At 28.5% G+C, this 23,704-nt stretch overlaps 2 protein-coding genes across 9 annotated transcripts; both read left to right on the top strand.

Moving 5' to 3' along the window:
* The first annotated feature begins 8,680 nt into the window (after nt 1-8,680).
* On the top strand, nt 8,681-20,392 carry LOC149884448 (uncharacterized). 8 transcript variants are annotated; one of them, XM_090095901.1, is made up of 13 exons: nt 8,681-8,807; nt 9,181-9,262; nt 10,416-10,481; nt 11,907-12,009; nt 14,507-14,642; nt 14,770-14,896; nt 14,992-15,099; nt 15,206-15,253; nt 17,205-17,373; nt 17,466-17,491; nt 17,903-18,838; nt 19,082-19,478; nt 20,099-20,392. In XM_090095901.1, exons 2-13 carry the CDS (start codon nt 9,236-9,238, stop codon nt 20,158-20,160), a joined length of 2,205 nt encoding a protein of 734 aa, XP_089952027.1. In that variant the 5' UTR covers nt 8,681-8,807; nt 9,181-9,235; the 3' UTR covers nt 20,161-20,392. The 8 variants fall into 8 exon arrangements, with proteins under 8 accessions (XP_089952027.1, XP_089952022.1, XP_089952028.1 ...); XM_090095896.1 differs by having other exon boundaries at nt 8,689-8,807; nt 9,181-9,268; XM_090095902.1 differs by having other exon boundaries at nt 8,745-8,989.
* Nucleotides 20,393-21,067: 675 nt separating this feature from the next.
* Nucleotides 21,068-22,334, top strand: LOC149884447 (deoxyhypusine hydroxylase-like). The gene has a single exon (XM_090095905.1). The coding sequence runs from the start codon at nt 21,068-21,070 to the stop codon at nt 21,971-21,973; it is 906 nt and encodes a 301-aa protein (XP_089952031.1). The 3' UTR covers nt 21,974-22,334.
* Nucleotides 22,335-23,704: the final 1,370 nt, after the last annotated feature.

Raw genomic sequence — 23,704 nt, 5'->3', positions numbered from 1 at the left:
CATTTTTGACGTCACTATGATTCCTGAGAAGAAGAAAAAAAAGTTGTATATATTTGTTCTTTCTCTGGATTTTTATTTCTGAGAAATGATAAAAAAATATCCTTAGTAACACATCAATGGTAACAGCTGAGAGTAGTGTTGGTCATGAAATCATAGAAATTTTAAGATTTTTTTTACTTAATCCAAAAAACAATTTAATTATGCAGAAATGTTTGCAATTAAATCTTTACACTTATTATTTTGTTCAAAATGAGTATTTTCAACTTTATTAGTCACCTTTATTAGTCAAAAATATGTTTCTATAAATTTTCAGTTTATAAAACAATCACAATCTGCACTAAAAAAAACTGGACCAGTGCAAAAATTAAAAAGGTCCGTTAAAGTGGGAGGAATTAAATAATTAGCTGGCCAAAAATAGAAAATTTTAGATTCGTAAAAAGTACCAAACACTTTGATAATCACCTAACGGATATAAATGTATACAATTTGATAGTAATTCTTTTAATATGAGTAGATCAGGAAAAGTTGAATGTATTTACGTTGTTGGCACAGTAGGTTAGGAAAAGTTAAATGTATTTATAGTTTTGTTTAAATGTGCTTTGTTTTTTTTTAAGTTTTCGATATGTAAAAGAAAAAATGTCAAAGTAATTTAAAATTATTGCTTATTTGAATTTTTAAAAGATCTTATCTAAGTATAATTTCTTGTGAAACCAGAAATTTGATTATGAATTTGAAAGATAAATTTGACGTTGAGAAGAACTCTGATGAGGAATTTGAAAAGTAAGAGGGGGTAAAACCAAAGGGTTCTGTGGCACAGTCAATGAAAAATTTAAGATATCGCTGTATGTCAAAAGCTTTAATTAAAAACGGAAATTGTGTGAGGAGGGAAAGTGAGAAAATTATAAATATCATCTTTAGGTTTTTACTCAACTCAAACATGTAACATTCGATTTAGAAAAGAGCGAGACAACCAAATAACCAGGTCGACTTACATGTTCAACTAAGTCTGCGGACAGATGGAAAAGGAACGGTTAAGAAAATCTTGAGAGTTTTTTTGGGGGAGTTTTTGAGTTTTTTTTAGAGAGGTTCTTTAGAGAGAGTTTTTGAGAATGTATTAAGAAAGTGTTTTTAAAAAAGTTTTTAGTTTTTGGATTTTTGAGAGATTTTGAGAAATTCTTCTTATGAGAGAATCTAATAAGAAAAGAACTTTTAGAGAATTTTATGATAAGAGTTATTATTATTTTTATTTTTATTATTATTATTATTATTATTATTATTATTATTATTATTATTATTATTATTATTATTATTATTATTATCATTATTATTATTATTATTATTATTATTATTATTATTATTATTATTATTATTATTATTATTATTATTATTATTATTATTATTATTATTGTTATTATTATTATTATTATTATTATTATTATTATTATCATTTTTATTCTTATTATTATTATTATCATTATTATTATTATTATTATTATTATTATTATTATTATTATTATTATTATTATTATTATTATTATTATTATTATTATTATTATTATTATTATTATTATTATTACTATTATTATTATTATTATTTATTATTACTATCATTATTATTATTATGATTGCTAAAAGTTTTTGAAAAGTTACATGCTCGTACCACGCTCCTATCACATCAGTGACAGCCCTACCTCACCGTATCACATTCTATATCTGCGCTACTCTCACACTCACATGGCTTTTGTACACTATCTGCGTCACGCTACCATTACACTCTATTCCCGCGCCATCACACATATAGAACCAACACTATACAGTAGAAAAATAACAAAACCCCGTCCTCACAGAAAAATGAATTTGAAAAATCCCCGCTCTCACACACAAAAAAAAAAAAATACAAAAAACCCCGCCCTCACAATTGGTTGCAATTGAACATTTACATTCCAACTTTCCAACTTTTCATACGGAAAGAAAAAAAATCTGGCAAACAACAGAGCATTTCTCTTTTTTTTACAGCCCACGTGACCATTGTTTTCTGTTTTGAGTGATCGTTTACAACTTAGTCAAACACAAAAAATCAGGTAAACGATACCATCAAGTTGTTGACTACCTGATATTTATTATAACAACATCGAGTTCGTTTGTGTTATAAAAATCACTTATTTCGAAGAATAGCGTACAGCAGCTGACAAAACTTTACCAAATACTCTTTACTACTAGAAATTAAAAAACCAGGCAAAATTCATAAAAGTTACTAATTGTAAAATTATGAAACCTTAAGATCGATATTCGTATGATAAAAGACGGTTGCTATGAAATTAGATTAGCGGCAAAAGGTATAGCGAAAGAGAGGTATAAAAATCAGCGAAGAATTTGTGGGGTTGGGATGGGAGTTTTGATCATACAAAAATTCAATAATTCAGAAAACAAAACAAAAAAAAGTAGTTGATTTTAAGTTTTTTAAGAAAAATTTAACAAGTTTTTTCGAAGTTTCTATGTAATCTCTTCTGCATGCAATCTCTTCTGCATGTGGAACCGTTAAGAAATTGACGCAAAATGAAAGATTTAATTTCAAGATGGCAGACCGCGAAACTACACGAAATGATACAGAATGAAACAATTTGTTAAAGACTTAGGTAACAAAGCTTTCATTTAGCTTTGTTTCGGTATATAGTTTCAAGAGTTTTATCACAAAACAGAAAAAAAAAATGGCAGGAGTTTTTGATGGGCCGCAAGTTCGCTATTTTTCAAAAGAAAAGTGTTTTGTTAGAATAAAGGTTAACAAAGAGAAGCAGCAGGCTTGGATGTTGCTTGTGACAGTTGTAAAAATTTTTCTAGGAAACAAAAATCCATACGCTGCTTTAGTTGTTAGAATGCTGCAAGCGTTTCATCATCTTTTATAAGTATAAAATTTCATTTGAATATCTTTACCAAGGTCGTTGGGACAAATTACGTGATGGCAGACTAATTCTAGAGCATCAATCTAGACATAATAAAAGTTTATTAACGTAAGAGTTACAAGCAAAAAGTTTTTACCCAACCGAATATTTACGAGGAAATGATATTATCTTCAATCTCTTTTAGTTTCATTTTTTTTATATAAATCTATAAAAAGCTCGAGATTTCGAGAGGTTTATCATTTTGCTCAACAGAGTTCGTTTTAAACATCATTTTGACTCATTTTTTATTTGTTTTTTTTGTTTGTTTTTTTTTTTTTTAAACTTTAGTAATTCCATATGAGTTTTCAAATCTTCTTTCAGAACCTTGGTAAACACTTGTAAACTACATAAGTTTTAAGAAAACAAAAAAATTATTAAAAAGGAAAAAAATCTGTTGCCATAAAGTGTCAAAACTAATGAAATAGCTTTTTTTTCGACCTATGTTATTAACAGAACAATAAAATAGCAACGTGGATTTAAAATCTAACCCACTCTGAATCGAAGCGGATTTTCGAATCGAATCGGTCAATTGGGATATATCGTGAATTCGGTTATTCGATGAATGTTTCAGTTATGATTTTGTTATCTTTCATCTATAAAATAAAGACTTATTACCATTTAAATAAATCATTACATCATTACATTATGAAATCCTTAAAGCATTCTTTTTGGAGAAGGTCTAAGGAAAATTTTATGCTTTGATAGGGGGGGGGGGGGGGTGAAAAGAACATCTTACTTGGGGCTAAACAAAACGCACCTTAAATTGGTTTAAGTTTGGTGACCTTTCAAAACTCTTCAAATAATTAAAACCGAAATAATTTTGCTAAACTTGTTTAAACATTTTCCAGGATTGTGAGGAACTAAAACAGAAAAGAGAACTTTATTAGGTTTAATTCACCCAAGATGGCCCCTCAATAAAGTAAAAGGAACTCTCGAAACAATCATTTATTGCAACTAAATCCCCAAACGGTATAATCGGTGTTGTTCGGAACATCCAATCTCTTTTCTGCTAGAAAAAGGGAGAGGAAGCAATATGCCTGCCTTTGGAGACACCACTCTTGCCTTTTATATGGATGAGTTGTGTCAATTTATTAATTTGTATCAATTTAAACAAGAGGATGAAAAGCCACCTTCTTTTTACAAAATTGAAGCACATTTCTGCTATTGTTATAATAGACATTGTCTTAATTATCTCTACCTCAACTAGACAATGTCGTCCCACTAAAAATTTGTTTTAAAAAGGAATTACGAGCTGTATCAAAAATAAAAGTGAACGCTTATTTGATGAGCAGTCTTTTGAAGTAGTGACGTCATTTTTCGTATTATACTTTTGTGACGTTGATTCACTATCGACAAATCACATTAAGGGTGAAAAAGATAGAAAGTCTTGCATTAAATGATTTGGGATTACTTAATGGACTCGGAACTAGGTAAGGGACTCGGGATTAGTAAAGGGACTAGTTAAAAGTTGATTCATCGTAAATCTACTTTTGATGAAGAAAAGCGTTTTAATTAGTCACTACCAAAGTACTCACTCTGAAACCTTATGCCTCACGGTTAGCGTGGATCACGATAATGCCAACCTAGCTGACCCAAGAACGCTACTTATATGGGGTGATAGCGTACACATCAAGGTACCCTGTGATCAAAATCATTTTATTTTGTCCGCGGAAAATAACTATATTTGAATGTTCAAATTGAGTGAAGTTTTGACTTCATAGTGCGCCAATAAAAACACCTGTAGAATGAGAACCACTCTACATAATTTGATAAAACTTGGTGCAACTGTTGCCTACAACCACACCAAACTTTGGATAAAAATTCAGTCGGATTGGTTCACGGGTTACAGACTTATGGCAGCTTTAGTTTAAAGTTTGTTAGTTTTTTACTACTTATACCTCAAAACGTTACCGATAATTGTGATATTCGGTCACTATTTTCAAAATTGTGGTTACATGAGTGTTCTACTATGTAATACCAACAACTTTTATTACAATTGTTTAATTGCTACATGTACCGTTTTTATTTTATAGACCAAGGTATTGGTTTGCTATTTAAAGCGTGGTTTGACTTGGCTTATGCATCGCGTGAAAATCTCAGCATTTCCTAAGGTGTTAACTACTGCCAAATTGCATAAAAATGCTAAAAAATAATTGAAAAGTTTTTCTGAGGATACCTACATAAATAAAAAATATTTATTTCTGTTAAAACAGAAAAACTGTGAAAAAAAACCAAATATTTGTTATATTGACTAAGTTAATTGACTTAAAAAGTTTAGATAACTAAGATAACTGACCGCTAAAATGTTCGGAGGGCCAATCTGAGGAAAATCAATCTTTACAGATTTGGGTTGTTTTGAAACAAAATTTGTAAAACTTTTAGAAAAAAAGTTGCAGAGGCACAAAAAAGAGAAAACCTATCAAAAGTTTTCTTCAAAAGTTTTTCTAAAAGTGTAATGATTTTTGAAGAGAGAAATGTTATGAAGGACAGAATAGTTCTTTGAAGAGCGGTTAAAATCGTTCGTAGGACAGTCTAATCAAACCAGATCTCTTCTAATCTGTGATTAAGTGTGACAAGTGTCATTGATTTAAATAGTTATATGTTAAAAATTGTAATTGTTAATAAGTGTCATTAATAATTGTTAACAAGTATCATTAATTTAAATAATTATAAATATGTTAATAATTGTAGGTTTGTTAAGTGGATTGTTATCCAATATCAATTTAGGTTAAATTTTGTAAAAGGCAGAGTTTGATTTAGTAAAGTTAGATTTAGTGAGTTAACACAATGCCAAATCAAGAAAAGATTTATGATGAAAATCGAAAGTTTGTCTACTTGCTCTGTCTGAAAATATGTTTAAGACAGCTTACTGTTTTCCAACCAGATCGAATATGCCAACTGTACAAGACCAAGATCAATATCAGTGACTCTCTCAAAAAAAATACTGGGAAAACCTTCAATCTTTAGCAGCAAATGATGCTAAAGCAGCCGAACAAATTGCATCTCGAGTTATTTCTAATAAAGAATTATCCCCGGAAGGAACTATTCGACTTGATAAACCATTTATGCAGGCCTCCACTTACAATAACCTCCGATAAATATTTATACTTAAATAATTTTTATATGCATATATTGAAAGAAAGTCTTGACGATTAAGAAATGAGACTAGATAGATTTCAGGAAATATATTTTTGACAAGTTTTTAATCTCTTTAAAAACGAATAATTTAAAAGTTTTACCAAACTTTCTAAACAAAGTTTATTATAAACATAAAATATGCAGGTTTTGGTTTCAGGTCGAAGTAGTGCCCTGTCACCATCAAGCACTCCAAAATTGACCGCTCCAGCTCTTGTAAATGTACAATTAAATACGGGCCTGTCAAAAAACTTATTAAAAGAACTGGTCAAAACTATAAACCAAACATCAAGCAGTAAGATGGTTGAGCCAAATTTTTACAAGAATTTCCTAAGAGCAGGGCAACACTTCAGTGATTTCTTCACCTGCAGTGACTTAAAAATCACCGAAGGAAAGGAGATTCTGGTAAAATTCGGGTTGTTGCTCACTGCAATGATTTATCAAGTCTTGTGTATCATGTTATTCAATCTCACAAAGCTTATGATGGCTATTTTGTTAAGCTCGAAATTGATGGTGGCAAAGGTTTTCTCAAGTTTTGTCTAAGCATTGTCGATACTGCGTTCAGGGATGAAACCAGCTCACCGCCACAAAAACAGCCTCTCACTCAAAGGATGGACACTGGAGTCAAGAGGCAAATTTTTGTTACGGTATCACAAGATTTGCCAGAAACTCATTCCGATATTGAACAAATCTGGTCCCTAATTAATGAAAATGGGTTTAAACTAATTTCAGCTTGTGATATGAAAGTTGCAAATACAGTTTGTGGTCTTCAAACCCATTCACGTATGCACCCTTGCACATGATGTGACGTCAAACCCAAGTGTCTTGCCGAATCAGGAAATTTGCGAACACTGTGCTCTATCAAATCTAGCCTCGAGTCTTTTCAGCAATCTGGCGGGGATGTTGCTAATGCAAAGCTGTTCGGCAATGTCATTCGAAAGTCAATCATCAGCGGACCTGACAATTATCTAATTTTGGAAATCATCCCACCATTGGAATTGCATCTCCTCTTAGGAGTTATCAATCATCTTTTCAAGATCCTTAAAACTGCTTGGATAGAAGCTGTTAGGTGACCAGGTTCTCTCTACAATCAACTTAGCCCATATCATGGGGGGCAGTTCGACGGAAACGAATGCAGAAAGCTTCTTAAAAATGTTGATGTGCTGCAGCAACTTGCTGATACAAACTTGGTTACCAATATCTTTCACGTAATTGAAGCATTTAAAATTTTCAATATAGTTGTCAAAGCTTGCTTTTGATTCATCCTACAGCCGGACTTCGCTGAAAGAATTGAAAATTTCAAAAGGTGTTTACGATAACTGGTGCAAGCGTAACACCTAAAACTCACACTGTCTTCTAACACATCAAGGATTTCATCAGCCATAAAGGATTCCCCCTGGGGCCCTATAGTGAAAAAACTGTTGAAACTGCTCATCAAGATATTTATCAACATTGGTCAAGATATAAGTGAAACAATAATCATACAGAGTACAAAGAAAAATTGTTGTGCTACATAACTGATCTAAACAGTAATCATCATTAGAGAGCTGCTCGCATGATTTGAGTTATTAGAGCTATGGAGCAGAAAATCTTAGCTTGCGGTTTGTAATGAACATTTTAACCAACTTTATCCTTAAATGCTGTTCATTTAAAAATTATGAATTTTGATTTTACATTTTAAATAGTATTTGCACTAAAAGAGTATATTGAGCTATTTATTAATAAATTTTTGTGGAGAAAATCAAAAAACATTTCTTAAATTTTAATCATATGCTATTTAATGTAAATATAATATAAAAAAAAGTGTTTTAATAGTTATTTTATCACTTAATTTTGAAAGTAAATCTTTTTAAGAAGATTTCAAGAGTCAATAAAAATATGTTACCAATATTTTGGTCTATAAAATAAAAACGGTACATGTAGCAATTAAACAACTGTAATAAAAGTTGTTGGTATTACATAGTAGAACACTCATGTAACCATAATTTTGAAAATAGTGACCGAATATCACAATTATCGGTAACGTTTTGAGGTATAAGTAGTAAAAAACTAACAAACTTTAAACTAAAGCTGCCATAAGTCTGTAACCCGTGAACCAATCCGACTGAATTTTTATCCAAAGTTTGGTGTGGTTGTAGGCAACAGTTGCACCAAGTTTTATCAAATTATGTAGAGTGGTTCTCATTCTACAGGTGTTTTTATTGGCGCACTATGAAGTCAAAACTTCACTCAATTTGAACATTCAAATATAGTTATTTTCCGCGGACAAAATAAAATGATTTTGATCACAGGGTACCTTGATGTGTACGCTATCACCCCATATAAGTAGCGTTCTTGGGTCAGCTAGGTTGGCATTATCGTGATCCACGCTAACCGTGGCCTATAGAGAAGAAACAATCGGGTCATTACGCTATCCCATGAATTATACCCGTGATGTCTTTCCTTTAAACTGTATTGGTTTAGTATTTTTCTTACGTTACTGATCAATGATAGTTACGCTCTCCCTAAACTATGCTGCGAGGCCCATGCCGCAGGTCCAATTCATTAAGAATTGTTAGTTGTTATTAATACTTTAAAGATAACGGACTTTATTTTGATATTTCTCTAGTCTGTAAAGTGTACGAATTTGCCGAATAGCTGTATTTCGAAGTTGTATTTATGTCTGATTTTAAGGGAAATGATTGCCACCTAAACTGAAGCACGTGTCTTCAATTTTTCAAATGAAATAATTTGGTATTTTGAAATTGCATTTCTTTGATACTCACTAAGATAAGAGATTGAGAGGTTTTTTTAGTGATTAAACGTTCGTTTTATTAATTAATCTGGAAACAGTAATCTTTAGTTTCATTATTCAAATTAAATAACACTGAAATGCATGCCACATCACCAACTAGGTTGCTTGCTTCCTATCAAAAGTTAAATATTTCTATTTCAATTAATCTAGTAAAATAAATATAAACTTTGAATCTTGTAAATAAAGACTATTTTACATTAATTCATTTTTATTTTTTCTATTTTCTCTTTTAAAATATAGAAACGTTTCTGTTTCTTTCAAATGCACTTTTAATTTTAAGTGTATATATTTTGATATGTATAAATTGTGTAGATATTTTGCTGGATTTTGCTGAAAAAATCATTAGAAGTATACTTTGATAGTCATCATGGATTCTATGTTAAAGATATCTGAGGTACCGGTCAGTATTTCAAAATTGAAATCTTTGTAATTTATAGCAGAATTTAAGTTATGTAGCTGAAACATTTTTAGATTTCTTTCTTGAATGTAATTAGAAATGCCCAAATTTTTAAGATTTTCTTGTAAGTTACATTACATGATAATAAAGTTTACTTCCTGGTTAGACTTTAGTTTGTAAATAATCTTTATAGAATCTTGACAGGGTTGTGCCAGGCAAAACAAGACACAATTTAAAATGTCATTAATCAAATGAAAGTTTGAATTTTCTCTTGGTAAAACTATGTTCAAAATATCTTCTGATGTGATTTTGCAAAATGCTAACAGAAATTCATTTTATTAGAACATTAGCAAACAACATAAGTTAAAAAACATCTTTGTAAATAAAATTTATTTATTTGTTTCTTCTGATCATTTGATATTTTAAAAGAATTGGTCCAACATTTATACGAGTAAGATATTGTCTTTGACAATTGGGTTACCAACCCAACAACGGTCCAACTGTCTATTTAAAGCTGTCAAAATCAACATCTTACTTGTTTAAATGCTTTTGGACAGTAAATGCTCTTTGTTAACTGGCTTAAGCACTTATTGGAGTGTCATTAACTCAGCCTGCTGCTAAAAATACCTATACTGCATTCAAGTCAAAATCACTTGAATGATACTTAAGTAAAGAAACTTTCTGTCATTCTTACAAACCCATCTTTTAAAAATATAACTTATATCATTCTGATATTTTATAGATTTGCATAACTAATTTCTCAGAGAAATCTGCAAATTTTTTAGAATGATAAGGGTTTCCAAGACCTGGTAACTTAATGTAATAAGCTCCGATCTTTTCATTAAAGAAAATACATAATATCCATGTCAACTAGGTAAAATCATTACTGAAACTTGAGCAATATAAGAAGTTGTGTAACTATATTGAAAATTACTTGGAAGCAGGTGTATGTTTTTATTTTACATAAATTTTAATGTCTTTAATTGTAGTAAAACTGATTCAGTTAAAAACAACATTAGAGACTTAATTTCACTTTGGTTGCTATTATATAACTTCTGTTGATTAAGGAGAAAAATACAGAATTGATTTAGGTAATTTAAACACCTTGATTTAAACTTAAAAAATTGAATTCTTTTTTTATTTGTTACAGCATCTTCATAAAAGTTCTTTGGAAGCAACGGAATCAGTTGAACAGCTGTTACAAGCTGTAATGAAGGTAATTTTTGTAAAATGTGATGCATAATTTCAAAAGAATAAAATGTTTTTTATTTAATAGTAAAGAAGAATTTGTTGTAAAACAAATGTTTATTTGTTATTGTAAATTTTGTAATCATGAGTAAGTGTAGTCATGGAAAAAAAAAGGTAATTCACTCCTGATAGTTGACTCCTGGTTAAAAATGCTTGGTACATCCGTCTGAAGAAATGAAATATTTTGTTTTGGTTGTCATTTTTATATTCTCAGACATAATGTTCATAAGTTCAGCAATAAAAAAATCTAAATTTAAAGTTCATCTATCATCCAATCATAAATCCTTCAATTATTTATTTGTCAGTAGGATCTAACCTTTGTGATTTTCTCTTTCGAATTTCATCATACATAAACATGTTCATTTATGTTATTAAACATAATAAAACCAACAAATCATCATTGGCCTCATGCGTGGTCAGAAGAAACTTTAAGTCTACCTCTAATGAATCTGCATAAGTCCCAAAGTTTTGAAATTACAAATGAACAACTCTTTCTAAAGGAACTTTTTTTTTTTAAACAACAGTTACATATATCAGTGATGTTTTTGTTTCATCATTTAATGCCTCTAAATCAGGTAAACTATCAAATACTTTAGTCCTCTTTTTATATTAAATATACTCCCTTAGTTTAGACATTCACGTTCTAATTCCAAATTAAATGCAAATAAGTTTACATGAAGTGATAGAATAAGTTATGCTTTTTGTATATCATGTTTTTCGGAAATTTTTTGAATTATACTTTTACTGGTATATTCTTACAAATTATTATATATTATATAATTATTATATAAATTATTGGTAAGCGAATCAAATGTTCCATAGCAAAAAGATTTAATAATGAATCATAAGTTTTATCACATTTTTATCACTCTTGCTGTAATTTTATTTGTAACCTGTTTGGTGTTCAACTTCATTAAACTGAATAGTAATTTTTCTGCTACTTTAATTATGAATTTAAAGTTCTACTGATTATAAAGCACTTTAAATCCACATTAAAAAAAAAAAATTAAATCAAAAACTTTTTTAAAAAAACAAGGATAATCCATTTTGTGATTTTTTTCTGTAGTTTTATTTTTAAATCTAAAAAAAAATATTAACAGTAGTTGAACTATTTCCATTTCCAACCACCTTGATCTTTGCACTTATAATGTATTAGTTTACAAAATTATTGCTACCTATTGTTCTAATTCAAGTCATTTTTCCACTAAAAGTAAGTTCCATTTTTTATTATAATGAATAATTTTTTTGTGCAAATCTGTATCAAAATAGATTTTAAAAATTTAAGTATAAATAATTAGACTGAAGTTTTCCATTAATTAGACTGAAGAATCTCAATTTAAAACCTCATTTATTTGCTGCAATTCCAATATTGATTCTATTTTTTATTACCTAGGTAAAAGTGGCATGTAGCGTGTTTGCAGATGTTTGTTCTAATAATTATTTTCTGGAAAGTCTTAAATCTACAAAATGTATTTCTCCAATCCCACAAGTGATAGGTATGTATAATAAATATAGATATTTAAATCCGGTCATTTACTATAATCATAGCATAATGACAAAAGTTGAATCAAGTTTAGTATTTAATGAGTGGTAGGCTCAATTGTGAACAACCTTTATATAAAAGAATATTAAATTTCATAAGTTTCAATACTAGTTCTACTTCAAAGTCCATTAATGAAATTTTAACATAATTTGGAAGAACTTTAGGAGCTCAAATATGGGTTTTAAAATCATTAGATGCATAAATAGATGAATTTATACATTTGCATTCATAAATAGATAAATTCAAAAAAACTTTTTCTGTCGATGTAAGTATTTTTTCTATGGTATGTGTATGTATGCATGTATATGTATATTTCATGGCTGATGATAGCCATAAGGCATGAAACTTTAGGTACCATACATAGTTGTTGTGTGTGTGTGTATATATATATATATATATATATATATATATATATATATATATATATATATATATATATATATATATATATATATATATATATATATATATATATATATATATATATATATATATAATGGAGAAACAATAACAATGTAAGGTACTGTTTTTAGCAATATGCCACCAATGGGGTATAGTAGGGTAGAGAATGTGTTATATATGAAATTTTCACAGAAATAAAAAATAATATGCTGAACACATTTGTACTCCATATACCATATATCATCCATATATATATTTGTGTGTGTAAATACATTTTTCTTTTATATCTTTTAATAGGATAATAATGTAGATTATGGTAAACAGGTTAACTATTTGAATGGTGTAATTCCTGTCTGCTTCCTCACTGCACACATTAGATGCAGCCTTTGGATTTGGCTTTTATGAACCCACTTAGCAATTACTATGACTACAATAACAGAAAATGGTTGAGAACTAATCCTGGGTATGTGATTAGTCAGTTTCAAATAGCTGCACTTTTTGGCTCAGCCTACATGGAAGCTGCCACATTGACAAATGCAATAAATGGCTTTCAAAAAGCAAGCATATGGCCAGTTAATGGAAATGTTTTTTCCAAAGCAGACTTTCTAGCAGCAGGAACTACTGACATTATATTCAGTGAAACAACCCCTGCTACTGATACTTGTGACTATTACCAACCACCTTTGTGCTTCTACCAATTTTCTGTCTGTGTTTACCAGTCATCCACTGGCTACTAACACCCAAGTATCTGCTTATAATAGCAATCTGAACACTTTCCAAAATATGTTATAATTTCATTAATGGGCTTTGAAGTAGAACTAGTATTGAAATTTATGAAATTTAATAATCTTTTATATCAAAGTTGTTCACAATTGAGCCTACCACTCATTAAATACTAAGCTTGATTCCACTTTTGTCATTTGATTTTTTGTTGTTGTTTTTTTCAAGAAATGTTAAATGTTTAATATTTTTTTATTTAACGCTATTTGTTTCTTCCTTGGTCAGATAGTTTGTATTGTATTTTGTCACTTAAAAAAAAGTTTTTTCAAGTTACATTATTTTTGTCAGTTTTTTTGATGACTTTAAGTACCTCATTATGTCCCAGTTTCCCCTACTTACATGTATACAGACAGACAGACAGACAGACACACACACACACGCACACAGACATACATACATACATACATACATACATACATACATACATACATACATACATACATACATACATACATACATACATACATACATACATACATACATACATACATACATACATACATACATACATACATACATACATACATACATACATATGAAATTTGGACTTTAATTAATCTATGTCTCAGTAAATACAAGATCTGATTCTCTTTGTGGTTGTGTATTTCAAACAAAGGCTGGGTGGTAGTTAAAAAATATTTTTTAACTTCAAATACTGTATATAAATATATTTTGATCCTCACTGATATATACCTAATCCCACTAATCTAACAGGCATCAGGAAGACCAGAGCTAGATAGTTGATTACTTGGTATGCAAACAACATCCATTGTAAAGTTATTGTTTTCTGATGGAAAATTTTTCAATATTGAAGAAAATTTTAATAATTGCATTTGAAACATATAATGAAAAGTTATTAAATGATCAGGTTTATGCTGCTCAATAGGCAGTCCAGTTCACAAAGACCACACACTTCAAAACTCTACTCCAGTTCACAAAGACCACACACTTCAACTCACACTAAGATGAGTTTTGTGTCACAGAGAGTTAATTAGAGTATAATATATAAAAGTGTTTGTAACATTTATGATAGAGGGTATATCAATAGAATATATATATATATATATAACAATCTAATATATATATATATATATAACAATCAAATAAAAAATTTTTCCTAAAATGTTAAAGAACTCTTGCAAATTTAAATAACAACATAACAATAACACAGTTAATTATTTTGTAACCATTAAACTCTTCATGGTTTTGTTTTAATATTTTTTTTGTCTGTTTATGGTCTCAAATTAAGGTTTATTATCTTTTTAAAGGTGAACAAGCAAAAGCAACCAGTCAATTGGTCTCTGTGTCAACATATCTCAGTGAGAATGGAACATTTTGGTGTCGTTTACTTGAGGATTTTACTTACAATGAAAAGTTGCTAAATGATATTAGTAATAAGTTATGGTAAATATAAAAACTAAGTTATGGCTTTTAATGGTTGTTGGTGCTAATAAATTTATGTGAAAGTAGATAAGTAGGAAGTGCTAGTTTATCTTGTTTAGTGTTTATGTTATTGATTTTAATTTTGCAGGTGGCATGTTAAAGACTTAACTGTAGAGGTTCTTCATCGTGTGCCTTTAAATTATCCCATTTTTCATTTCTCCCCCACCTATAACATGTACGTAAGAGGAATTGTGATAAACACTAAAGAGAAAAAGGTGATACACAAAATTATTTTAAAACTTTATTTTTATATTTCTCTTTTTTCTTATAAAACTATAAAAGTATTTAACAATTTATCATTATGTTCCAGTATTCAGTGAGATACCTTGATTTTGGTTGTGCTCTGGATGTTAGTGCTGAAACACAGTTTTTTCTCTTACCTAAAGAATTCCAAAATCAACAAATTTATCAATATCAGGTAAAAAAAAAAAAATGTGTTTTGATACATTACATTAATAAAATACTCTGTTAAATTTTTTTATTTAACAAACTTGTTGCATTACATTATTAAAAATATTTTTCAGAGTTTATGCTGTACTCTTTTCAATGAAGATATAAAAATACCTTGTGAGGTAAAATGCTGTTTTTATTGGGCTCTTTTTTATAACCTGAATGGTTCTTTTGATAAAGTTTTTATTACCACTGTCAAATTTATCACTTAATATACAGTGGCTTTTAAAAGGTCACTAAGATTTTTTAGCGATTACTTAAATTATTTCAATGATTTTTAAAAAGATAAAAGAAAGAAGAGATTTTTTTACACTTTTATTTGGAATACATTGTATACCCAAAATAGATTTTTAAAAATTTTTTAAAGTATTACTTTTGGTACCAGAATCAATCAAAAAAGAGAATCAGATCAAAAAACTATAATTAAAAAAATGTCAAAAAAAATTATGCTTTAATTCAGTATTTTGCATGACCACTCAAATATGTTTTTGCATAGATTCAATCAGATGCATACACTATTCTTTTGGAATTTTGTTCCAAATTTTTTCCAGCACAAATTTGAACTGCACAAAGCTTTCTACATTCATTCTTAATAATTTCTAGTCCATACATGACCAAATATTTTAGATGGGGTTCAGGTCTCGTGATTGTGCTAGCCAGAGCAGAAGAGTAATATATTGCCTTTAAAACCACTTTTTCATCAAGTTGCTAGTATGTGCCATTTCACCGTCCTGTTGGAGAATCCAATTTTTTACGCCTTCCAAAAAATTACTCATAAAGGATTTCAAAATATTTATTTAGGGAGAATTTACAAATATAAATAACATTAAGAATATAATTAAATTAGTAATAATAACCTCGCAGTAGGTTAAAGCTTAACTTCCAAAGTCTTTTTGTAAGTATACTGGTTTATTCTCCCTGTATAAATATTTTGAAATCCTATCCCCTTATGAGAAATTCACCTATATACCTATCAAGCTGCCACTGCCTTTTACTCTTGGTACATAAAATCTTTCCTTATATTTCTCTGAAGCTAAATCTTGATTTATGTTTAACCCCTCAAAATTTGATTCATTGTTAAAAATGACCTTAGACCAATCTTCTTCTGACCAGTGAAGTCTTTCCTTCTACCAATTAAATCTTTTAATCCTATTTGTCAACCTAAAAAGCGCATTTCTGGCAGCAACATAACAGTCAATACCTTTTTAATTAAGACACCTAACTGTACTGTAGCTAATACTAATGTAACCAGTCTTATTACTAAACTCTGCTTACAGTTCTCAGTAGCTAATTTTAGGACTTTCCCTTACCCTATGATACAAGAAGCTTTGATTCTTAGAATTTAGTTTTGATGGCCTGCCAACATTTTTCAGTGTTGTTCGGACACAGCATAGTGAAACACCACATATTGTTGCTATTTCTCATTGACTTTTTGTATTATCTTTGGATGGATATATTTGGGTATACTATTTGCCATTTGACTTCTTGTTATACTGATTTGTTGCCCATTTTTCTGATTCTGCTGTGCCAAGAATTTACCAACTGAAATCTTTCTTGAAATACTGGTTAGAAATTGATTTTTTGTTCAAATTTAATTGTAATTTACAAGATTTTCATATAGTTAAAGAGTTATTAAGTTTAAGTTAACTGACCTTATATTTTTGACGCATTTTTTCTATTATAGTTTTTTGAGCTTATTCTTTTTTTTTTTTTATTGATTTTGGTACCAAAATAAGATTTTTTATTTTTTTTATTTTGGTTATAAAATTATTCTAAATAAAAAATTTTTAGAAAATTTTTGGAAATAATTTAAGTAATTACTAAAAAATGACCTTACATTTTTGAAAGCCACTCTATTAACTATACAAAGCATTTTTGTCTTTGTTTTGAATTAGAGATTGGAGAACTGGAGACTAATTTTCTTATTTTACATGTCTTATGTAATTGGAATGCTAATATTTAGGGAATTTTTCAGACAAATGCATTTGAGCATTGGTTCTCTGTCATATTACTTTTCTCTTTTTTTACAATATAATTTTTATATATGTCAGAGTTAAATCTTTTTTTCCAAAGGGGCGGCGAATTTTTTCTGACTTGACAAATAATCACGTATTTAAGATTGAAATAAAAGGCTCAGCTACACAACAAATACCTGATTCTCCCTATAACCAAAAAAAAAACCATGTTGAGTTACGAACTATCCCTGGCAACAAGCTGATTAATCATGAAGTTATGAAAAAAGGTTCCATAGTGTGTTTTTTTAGTTAAAATGTTAAATTTTCTAATTTTTATTAATTTTTTTTTACTAATTTGTCAATTATTTTATTATTTTAGTAATTGAGCATGGTAAAGAAGTTCAGGTGAAGCTTTTTTATTGGTTTACTGTTTAAATTGTCTATTGTTGTACTGTTTTAGTGAAAGAGCATGGTAAAGAAGTTTTAATGGTTAACTGTTTAAGTTTTATTACATTATTGTCAGTTTAAAATGTTTTCAAAAAAACATTACCATTCAAAATGGTTCAAAGATTTATATAAATTTTATTTTTACATTTTTGCTTTATTATATATTTTCTTATTTTTAAAATCATACAGACCAACTGATTATTTTTACTTACCATAAGCATGGTAGTAATTGTTTCATATTCAAATTAAAGAAGAAAAAAAAATGGAATTAATTGGAAAAAATAATTAAATTTTTTTGAAAGATACATTAATTTTTAGAAATGTTTTGTAATATGTGTTATTTTTAAAAAATTGCTTCTTTAACTTTAGAAGAAATCACCTGAAGATCTTTTACCTAAAAATGTAAAAAATGATGATCAACATCAAACTCCTCTTGCTTTAAATTCATCAATTGCTCCAGTTGTGTTGATAAATTGTATTTCTTCAGAATCTGAAAAAACAGAAGAAAGTAAACCACAAATGAAATTTGATCGAATCTGTAGTGTGTCCAAATCAAGCTTATTTGATGGTAGTATTCAGAAATTTAACAGTCTATCAAACCTAAATGAAAAAAAAGTTACAAATTCAAAATCAGTAAGTCTTGATTTGCTACCTGGTTTCTCAAATGAAACAGATTTTGAAGCAACTGATAAAAGTTCCATAAATTCAGAAGAAAAACTTGAATACTTTGTTAAAACTGACCAGACAAATTTGAGTTCTCCTGATAAACTTAAACAACGCTCTCATCTTTCAAAACTTCCACCATTGCAAAACCTTTTATACAATTCTACAACTCCTCGCCATGACTCATGGCAAGAAATTGAGTTAATGAATATTTCAAAGCTATTGAAATCACAAGCTACCATTAAATTTTTCATATGTGCTGTATCTAAAAAACGTGTATTTTCATCACTCAAAACAAAAAAACTTGAGTTAAAAAAAGACATTTTTCGACAAGTTCCCAAAAATACTTCTGTCTATGTCATATTGAGAGAATTTACAGCTCAAGATCAACCTGTGAAAGACTTTTATATTGGTATTGCAAAAGTAGATGTCAATCAAAATTATAATTTGAGTCAAAATTCGCCAACAGAGAAATTCAATGTTAGCTACCTCAGTCTTTCATGCATTCCAATGATTGATCAACGTCATCGGAATATGAACTGCTATTCAAATATAAGCTTGATGGAAGCTAAGGCTATTATTAAACATTATCAGTTATGTTTGAAAAAACGAACAACCATACCTTTCACAAAAGATATTTTTGTAAGTTGCATAATTCTTTGAAAATTATTTTAATTTATTGGCTCTAATTGACAGGAATTTTATGAGTTTCTTTTAACACACTTTTCCTTTTTTCGTTAAAGATGGAGGAGGTTTTTTGTTTTAAATTAATCAAAATCAAAATTTAATTTTAAACATTTTAGTTTACTTAAGTTTTATTGTTTACCTTTGAGTTGATGTTTTTCTCTTTATTTTTAAAGTTGAGACTAAAATTTTTTTTTTCAGCCTTGGTGTGAAAATGTTTCTCAAGAAACTTTGCAATATGAAGAAAGATCTGAACAGCCTTTAGATAAAAAATCATCCGACATTATTTATTTGCCAAAAGAAGACTTTCAAGAGCACAATAGTGGGCAAAATACTGATGTTGTTATTGAAAATAAACTTTCTATATTAAAAATGGATAGTAAAAACATTGAGTTTAATGTTTCTATGCAAAATAATGGCTTACCTATTGCACCAGAGTCAAATATTGTTTCTTTGCACAGTACTATTGGTAGAGGTGATAATGACAAAATAAATAATCATAGTAGTGGAGAATTTTCCCCACGTGCTATACTTCAAAGGCCTCCAACAATTGGTTATTATGATTCTACAGGCATGTGGTTTCCAGAAAGTCATAGTGGTAAAAAAAATTAGATTTATGACAAAATTTTATTTATGCAGGGTGACTATTGCACAAGTATTTACTTGTGTACTTGTGTAATTCTAAATTAAAGATGAAAAATAAAAAAATTTGGTTAAAAACTTTTTAAAAATTTAAACTTTGATTTGTATATATTGCATAAAAATAGTGACTTAGTAGTTGAAAATAGGAATATTCTTTTAAAATACATTCTGAGATATACTCAAGTCGTGATTGAGATTTGTACAAATTCAACACAGACAATTATATTTTTTGATTGTTTAAATAAACACTCACACACATATGTGGATGTGAAGAGTAAACGGTGGAGATTATGGAATACTTCAAGAAATTTTTGCTATTGCGTACAAGTAAATTTATTCTAAATTTAATATAAGGAATGATAAAGTGTGATAAATTTAATATAAGGAATGATAAAGTGTGATAAATTTAATATAAGGAATGATAAAGTGTGATAAGAGCCTATGTAACTTACTTATGTACCTCTTGTTAAAGTTTTATTAGTAATTATATATGTTTGTATTTTGTATATTAATAAATGTTTGAAAGGCTGCTTACATACTTGCACATGTTTCAAAATGTATTTGAATACTTTCTAGCTGTTAATTACCTCAATTCAAATGTTGTGAATGGTGAGCTTAATGATCATGCTGGCAATTAAATCTACTTTTTCTGAAGAATAAATGAGCAGGAATCTGAGTAGATGAAACTCTAGCTGCAAAACCATTTACCAATAAATATGGAAAAGGAATTAGAAAAGCTACTTTTTTGTCTTCAGATTAAACATTAAAGTCTTTGAAGTGGCAGATAAAGTAAATTGTAAAGAAGATAGTTTTAGACTAAAAAAATTGTAAGGAAAAAAATTTTTTTAGACTAATAAAATTTAACTTTAAGTTGCATTTTTTTTTTTTTTTTTACCTAATTGTTTATTTCAAAATATTTTTCTTTACATTTTTTTATTCTATTATTTGTTTTAAATAATAAAAAGTTATAAATTGTTTTAAATAATATAGTTAGCATAAATATTGTAAAGATACAAATTTTCTAGAAAAAGCTACATCTGTATGTCTTTTATATCTTATTATTTCTTTTATTCTTTATCACATTACTATGATGATGTAATTCTAAGTACATTTCATTTTCCAGTCCCTTTCATTTTTTGAAAATGTTTTTATTTTTATTAAATTAAAAGCAGCAAAAGAGAGTTTGTTCTTTTTCTTGTTGTTAAGTAAATAAATGTGCTGTAAATTGATAAATAGCTGTGTTTTAGAGAAAGAAAAATCTTTGTTAAATTTTTTTTTACTTATTTAAATTTTGAAAAACTAAATATATATTTCTAAATATATTTTTATAAAAAATTTTTAGATTGGTCAATTTGTCAATTGACCAATGTAGTGAAATGTTAATTTCTATCCAAATGGAAAAAAATAAGAAATTTGGCAAACTTTATTTTTATTTTGTTTCATTTGGATTCAGCTTTAATTTCGATTTTTTTTTATTCTTAAAAGTTATTCCTTACTTTTTTAGATAATTCTTAAGATAAAGAAAAAAAAAGTTGGTGAAAAATCATGCCATCATTGGAAGTAGATCATTCCACTCTACTCAAGATTGGAGAGTCTCTTCGTGATGTAAATAAACCTTTAAAAGATCGTTTTAGAAGTTTATTTACACTTAAAAACATTAACAACGAAGACGCTATAAATGAAATTGCAAAATCTTTTAAGGATTCATCAGCTTTGTTTAAGCATGAACTAGCATATTGCTTGGGCCAAATGCAGAATGCACTTGCTGTTCCTATTCTTACTGAAGTACTGAGCGATGATTCCCAGGAAACTATTGTTCGTCATGAGGCAGCAGAGGCATTAGGTGCTATTGGCTCAAGTTCATCGTTGCCATTACTTGAAAACTTTAGGCATCATTCAATTGTTGAAATAGCTGAAACCTGCGATATTGCAATAGATAGGATTAATTGGTGCCAAAAGAACCAGAATGAACCTTCAAATCCATACCACTCCATTGATCCTGCTCCTCCTATGAAAGAAAAATCTACATGTGAATTGGCAAATATTTTACTAGATGAAAAAAAGAAATTGTTTGAAAGATATAGCGCTATGTTTTCACTGAGAGACAAAGGTGGTGAGCCAGAAGTGTTGGCACTTTGCAAGGGTTTGAAGTGCAAAAGTGCTTTGTTTCGACATGAAATTGCTTTTGTTCTTGGTCAGATGGCTCACCCAACATCTATAGTTTCTTTAAAAGAAACTCTTGAAAACAAACAAGAAGAGGGAATGGTACGTCATGAGTGTGCAGAGGCTCTAGGTGCTATAGCAACTCCACAATGTTTTGAAATATTAAACAAATATTTGCAAGATGATGAAAGGGTTGTACGAGAAAGCTGCGATATTGCCCTGGACATGTATGATTATGAGAATTCTGACCAGTTTCAATATGCTGATGGTATAGCCAAACATTTATGATTTAAATTTTTCTTGGATTTACTGTTGAAAGTTCGGATAATTCAGCAACAATTTTTTTTTTTTAAACACACTTTAAAGTCTCTACGTGATAAAAATGTTGTTGTTGTTTGTTTTTTTCTCATTCGTTTTCTCTCCTCTTTTTCTTCTTCTTGTTCTTGTATTTTGAATTTCTTTAAATCTGTAAAAAAAATTTCCATCAATGCTTGTTGTTTTTACACATTCAAAGCTAATTTAATAATTGATATTACTCCGTAGATTGAATAACTTTCCATTTAATAGTTGTAATTACCGATGAAATTCTTATCCACCAACTTGACCGTGTTTTTTTTCTATAACACAGAAATATATATGGCTGTTATTACTTGTAGTGTTATGTTAGTTAAGTGATAATAGCGGTCATAGATTGGTATATTGTTGGTACAATTTATTGGTGATAAAAATTATTATAATGGTATAATACCATTATAATAATTTTATGTTTATAATTTTTTAATTCCCATTTATTGTTTGTGAATAGTAAAAACTAAAAACTAGTAAAAATATTTTTTTGTGGATATTGATATTTATTAGTATATAATATTTACCTATATAAATCTACCTATATAATATTTATAATTATGTTTATAATATTTAAATTAATTTAATACTTATAATATATACAGTATTAATATATAAATTTAATTATTATAATGGTGTTAGTATAGAATATTATCAATAAAGTTTGATTGTTGAACCATTAAATTTGAATATTTAAGTTGAATTGATAGACACATATTTATACAACTTTTTTTAAATGCCATAGGCATAAAGTAAACCTAATTTAGTAGTGAAAAGTTTTTATCACAAAATTATAAACGATAATTATTATAAACGATGTAGATTGTTGATCATAAAATATTAAGTTTAGACTATTTACAATCTAAACTTTGGTTTCTGTTAAAATGCCAAGACTGCATTAGTTCCAAAGCATGACGTTTTTTGTAATGCAAGTTAAAAACACACTAGAATACAATTCTCGCATAATGAATCGAAGCAAATCACTAGACCTGGTAGACAGCATTTCAGAAACTAAAGTTGGTAGGTTGGAAAATATAAGAATAGAAAAAAAAACAACCACATTCCTCTACTGATGGTCAATTTACAGACCGGAGGATTATTGAACAAATAAAACTTCGGAATTTGAATAGAAAGAAAGAAAAATATTTTTTAATATTAAAGTAAGAAAAAATATGCTGCTCTTCATAACGAATAACGAGGCAAATTATCAGTCAATAAGGTTCTCTATTCTTGAAAAGAAGTAAAAATACAAGTTGTTTATTAACGAGGGACGTGAATCATCAAGAACTTCAAATAAACGTTTAGGTACTATAAACTTACCATTGGTGGATTTGAACCAATAACAGTGAGTTTGAAACAAGTGAGTTTGAGAGATTAATTTTATTTTCTTGTCAAGAAAGAAATGTTTATCAAGAAAGAATAGCTTAATCTTTCAAGTTTTAATCACAAGAGACCTCACATCTAACGGGTGATGACAAAAAAATGAGACTGTTCAATTTAAATTACCAATTCTATTAGTTGCATAGATATATTGTGTGTATTTGATTGCAAATTTATTCTAGTTTAAAAAAAAAACAAAAAGCAATCAAAATTTAAAATGAAAATAAACAAATCTAAGCAAGAGCTTCTCCGTGAACGTGTGGACGGTTTTTACACGGCCAGTAAGTAGCGTGT

This window comes from Hydra viridissima, unplaced genomic scaffold (assembly GCF_058129835.1).
Source record: "Hydra viridissima isolate aposymbiotic clone 2 unplaced genomic scaffold, HvirCarnegie_v1 scaffold_8, whole genome shotgun sequence".
Taxonomy (NCBI): Eukaryota; Metazoa; Cnidaria; class Hydrozoa; order Anthoathecata; family Hydridae; genus Hydra; species Hydra viridissima.
This window is presented reverse-complemented; position numbering and strand designations above follow the sequence as displayed.

Excerpts from the sequence above, each read along its gene's own strand:
- LOC149884448 (XM_090095896.1), top strand. The coding sequence starts at position 9,236 with ATGGATTCTATGTTAAAGATATCTGAGGTACCG. Across the intron at positions 12,010-14,506 it reads TCCAATCCCACAAGTGATAG|GTGAACAAGCAAAAGCAACC; the intron begins GTATGTATAATA and ends ATCTTTTTAAAG. Across the intron at positions 15,254-17,204 it reads ATATAAAAATACCTTGTGAG|GGGCGGCGAATTTTTTCTGA; the intron begins GTAAAATGCTGT and ends TTTTTTCCAAAG.
- LOC149884447 (XM_090095905.1), top strand. The coding sequence starts at position 21,068 with ATGCCATCATTGGAAGTAGATCATTCCACTCTACTCAAGATTGGAGAG.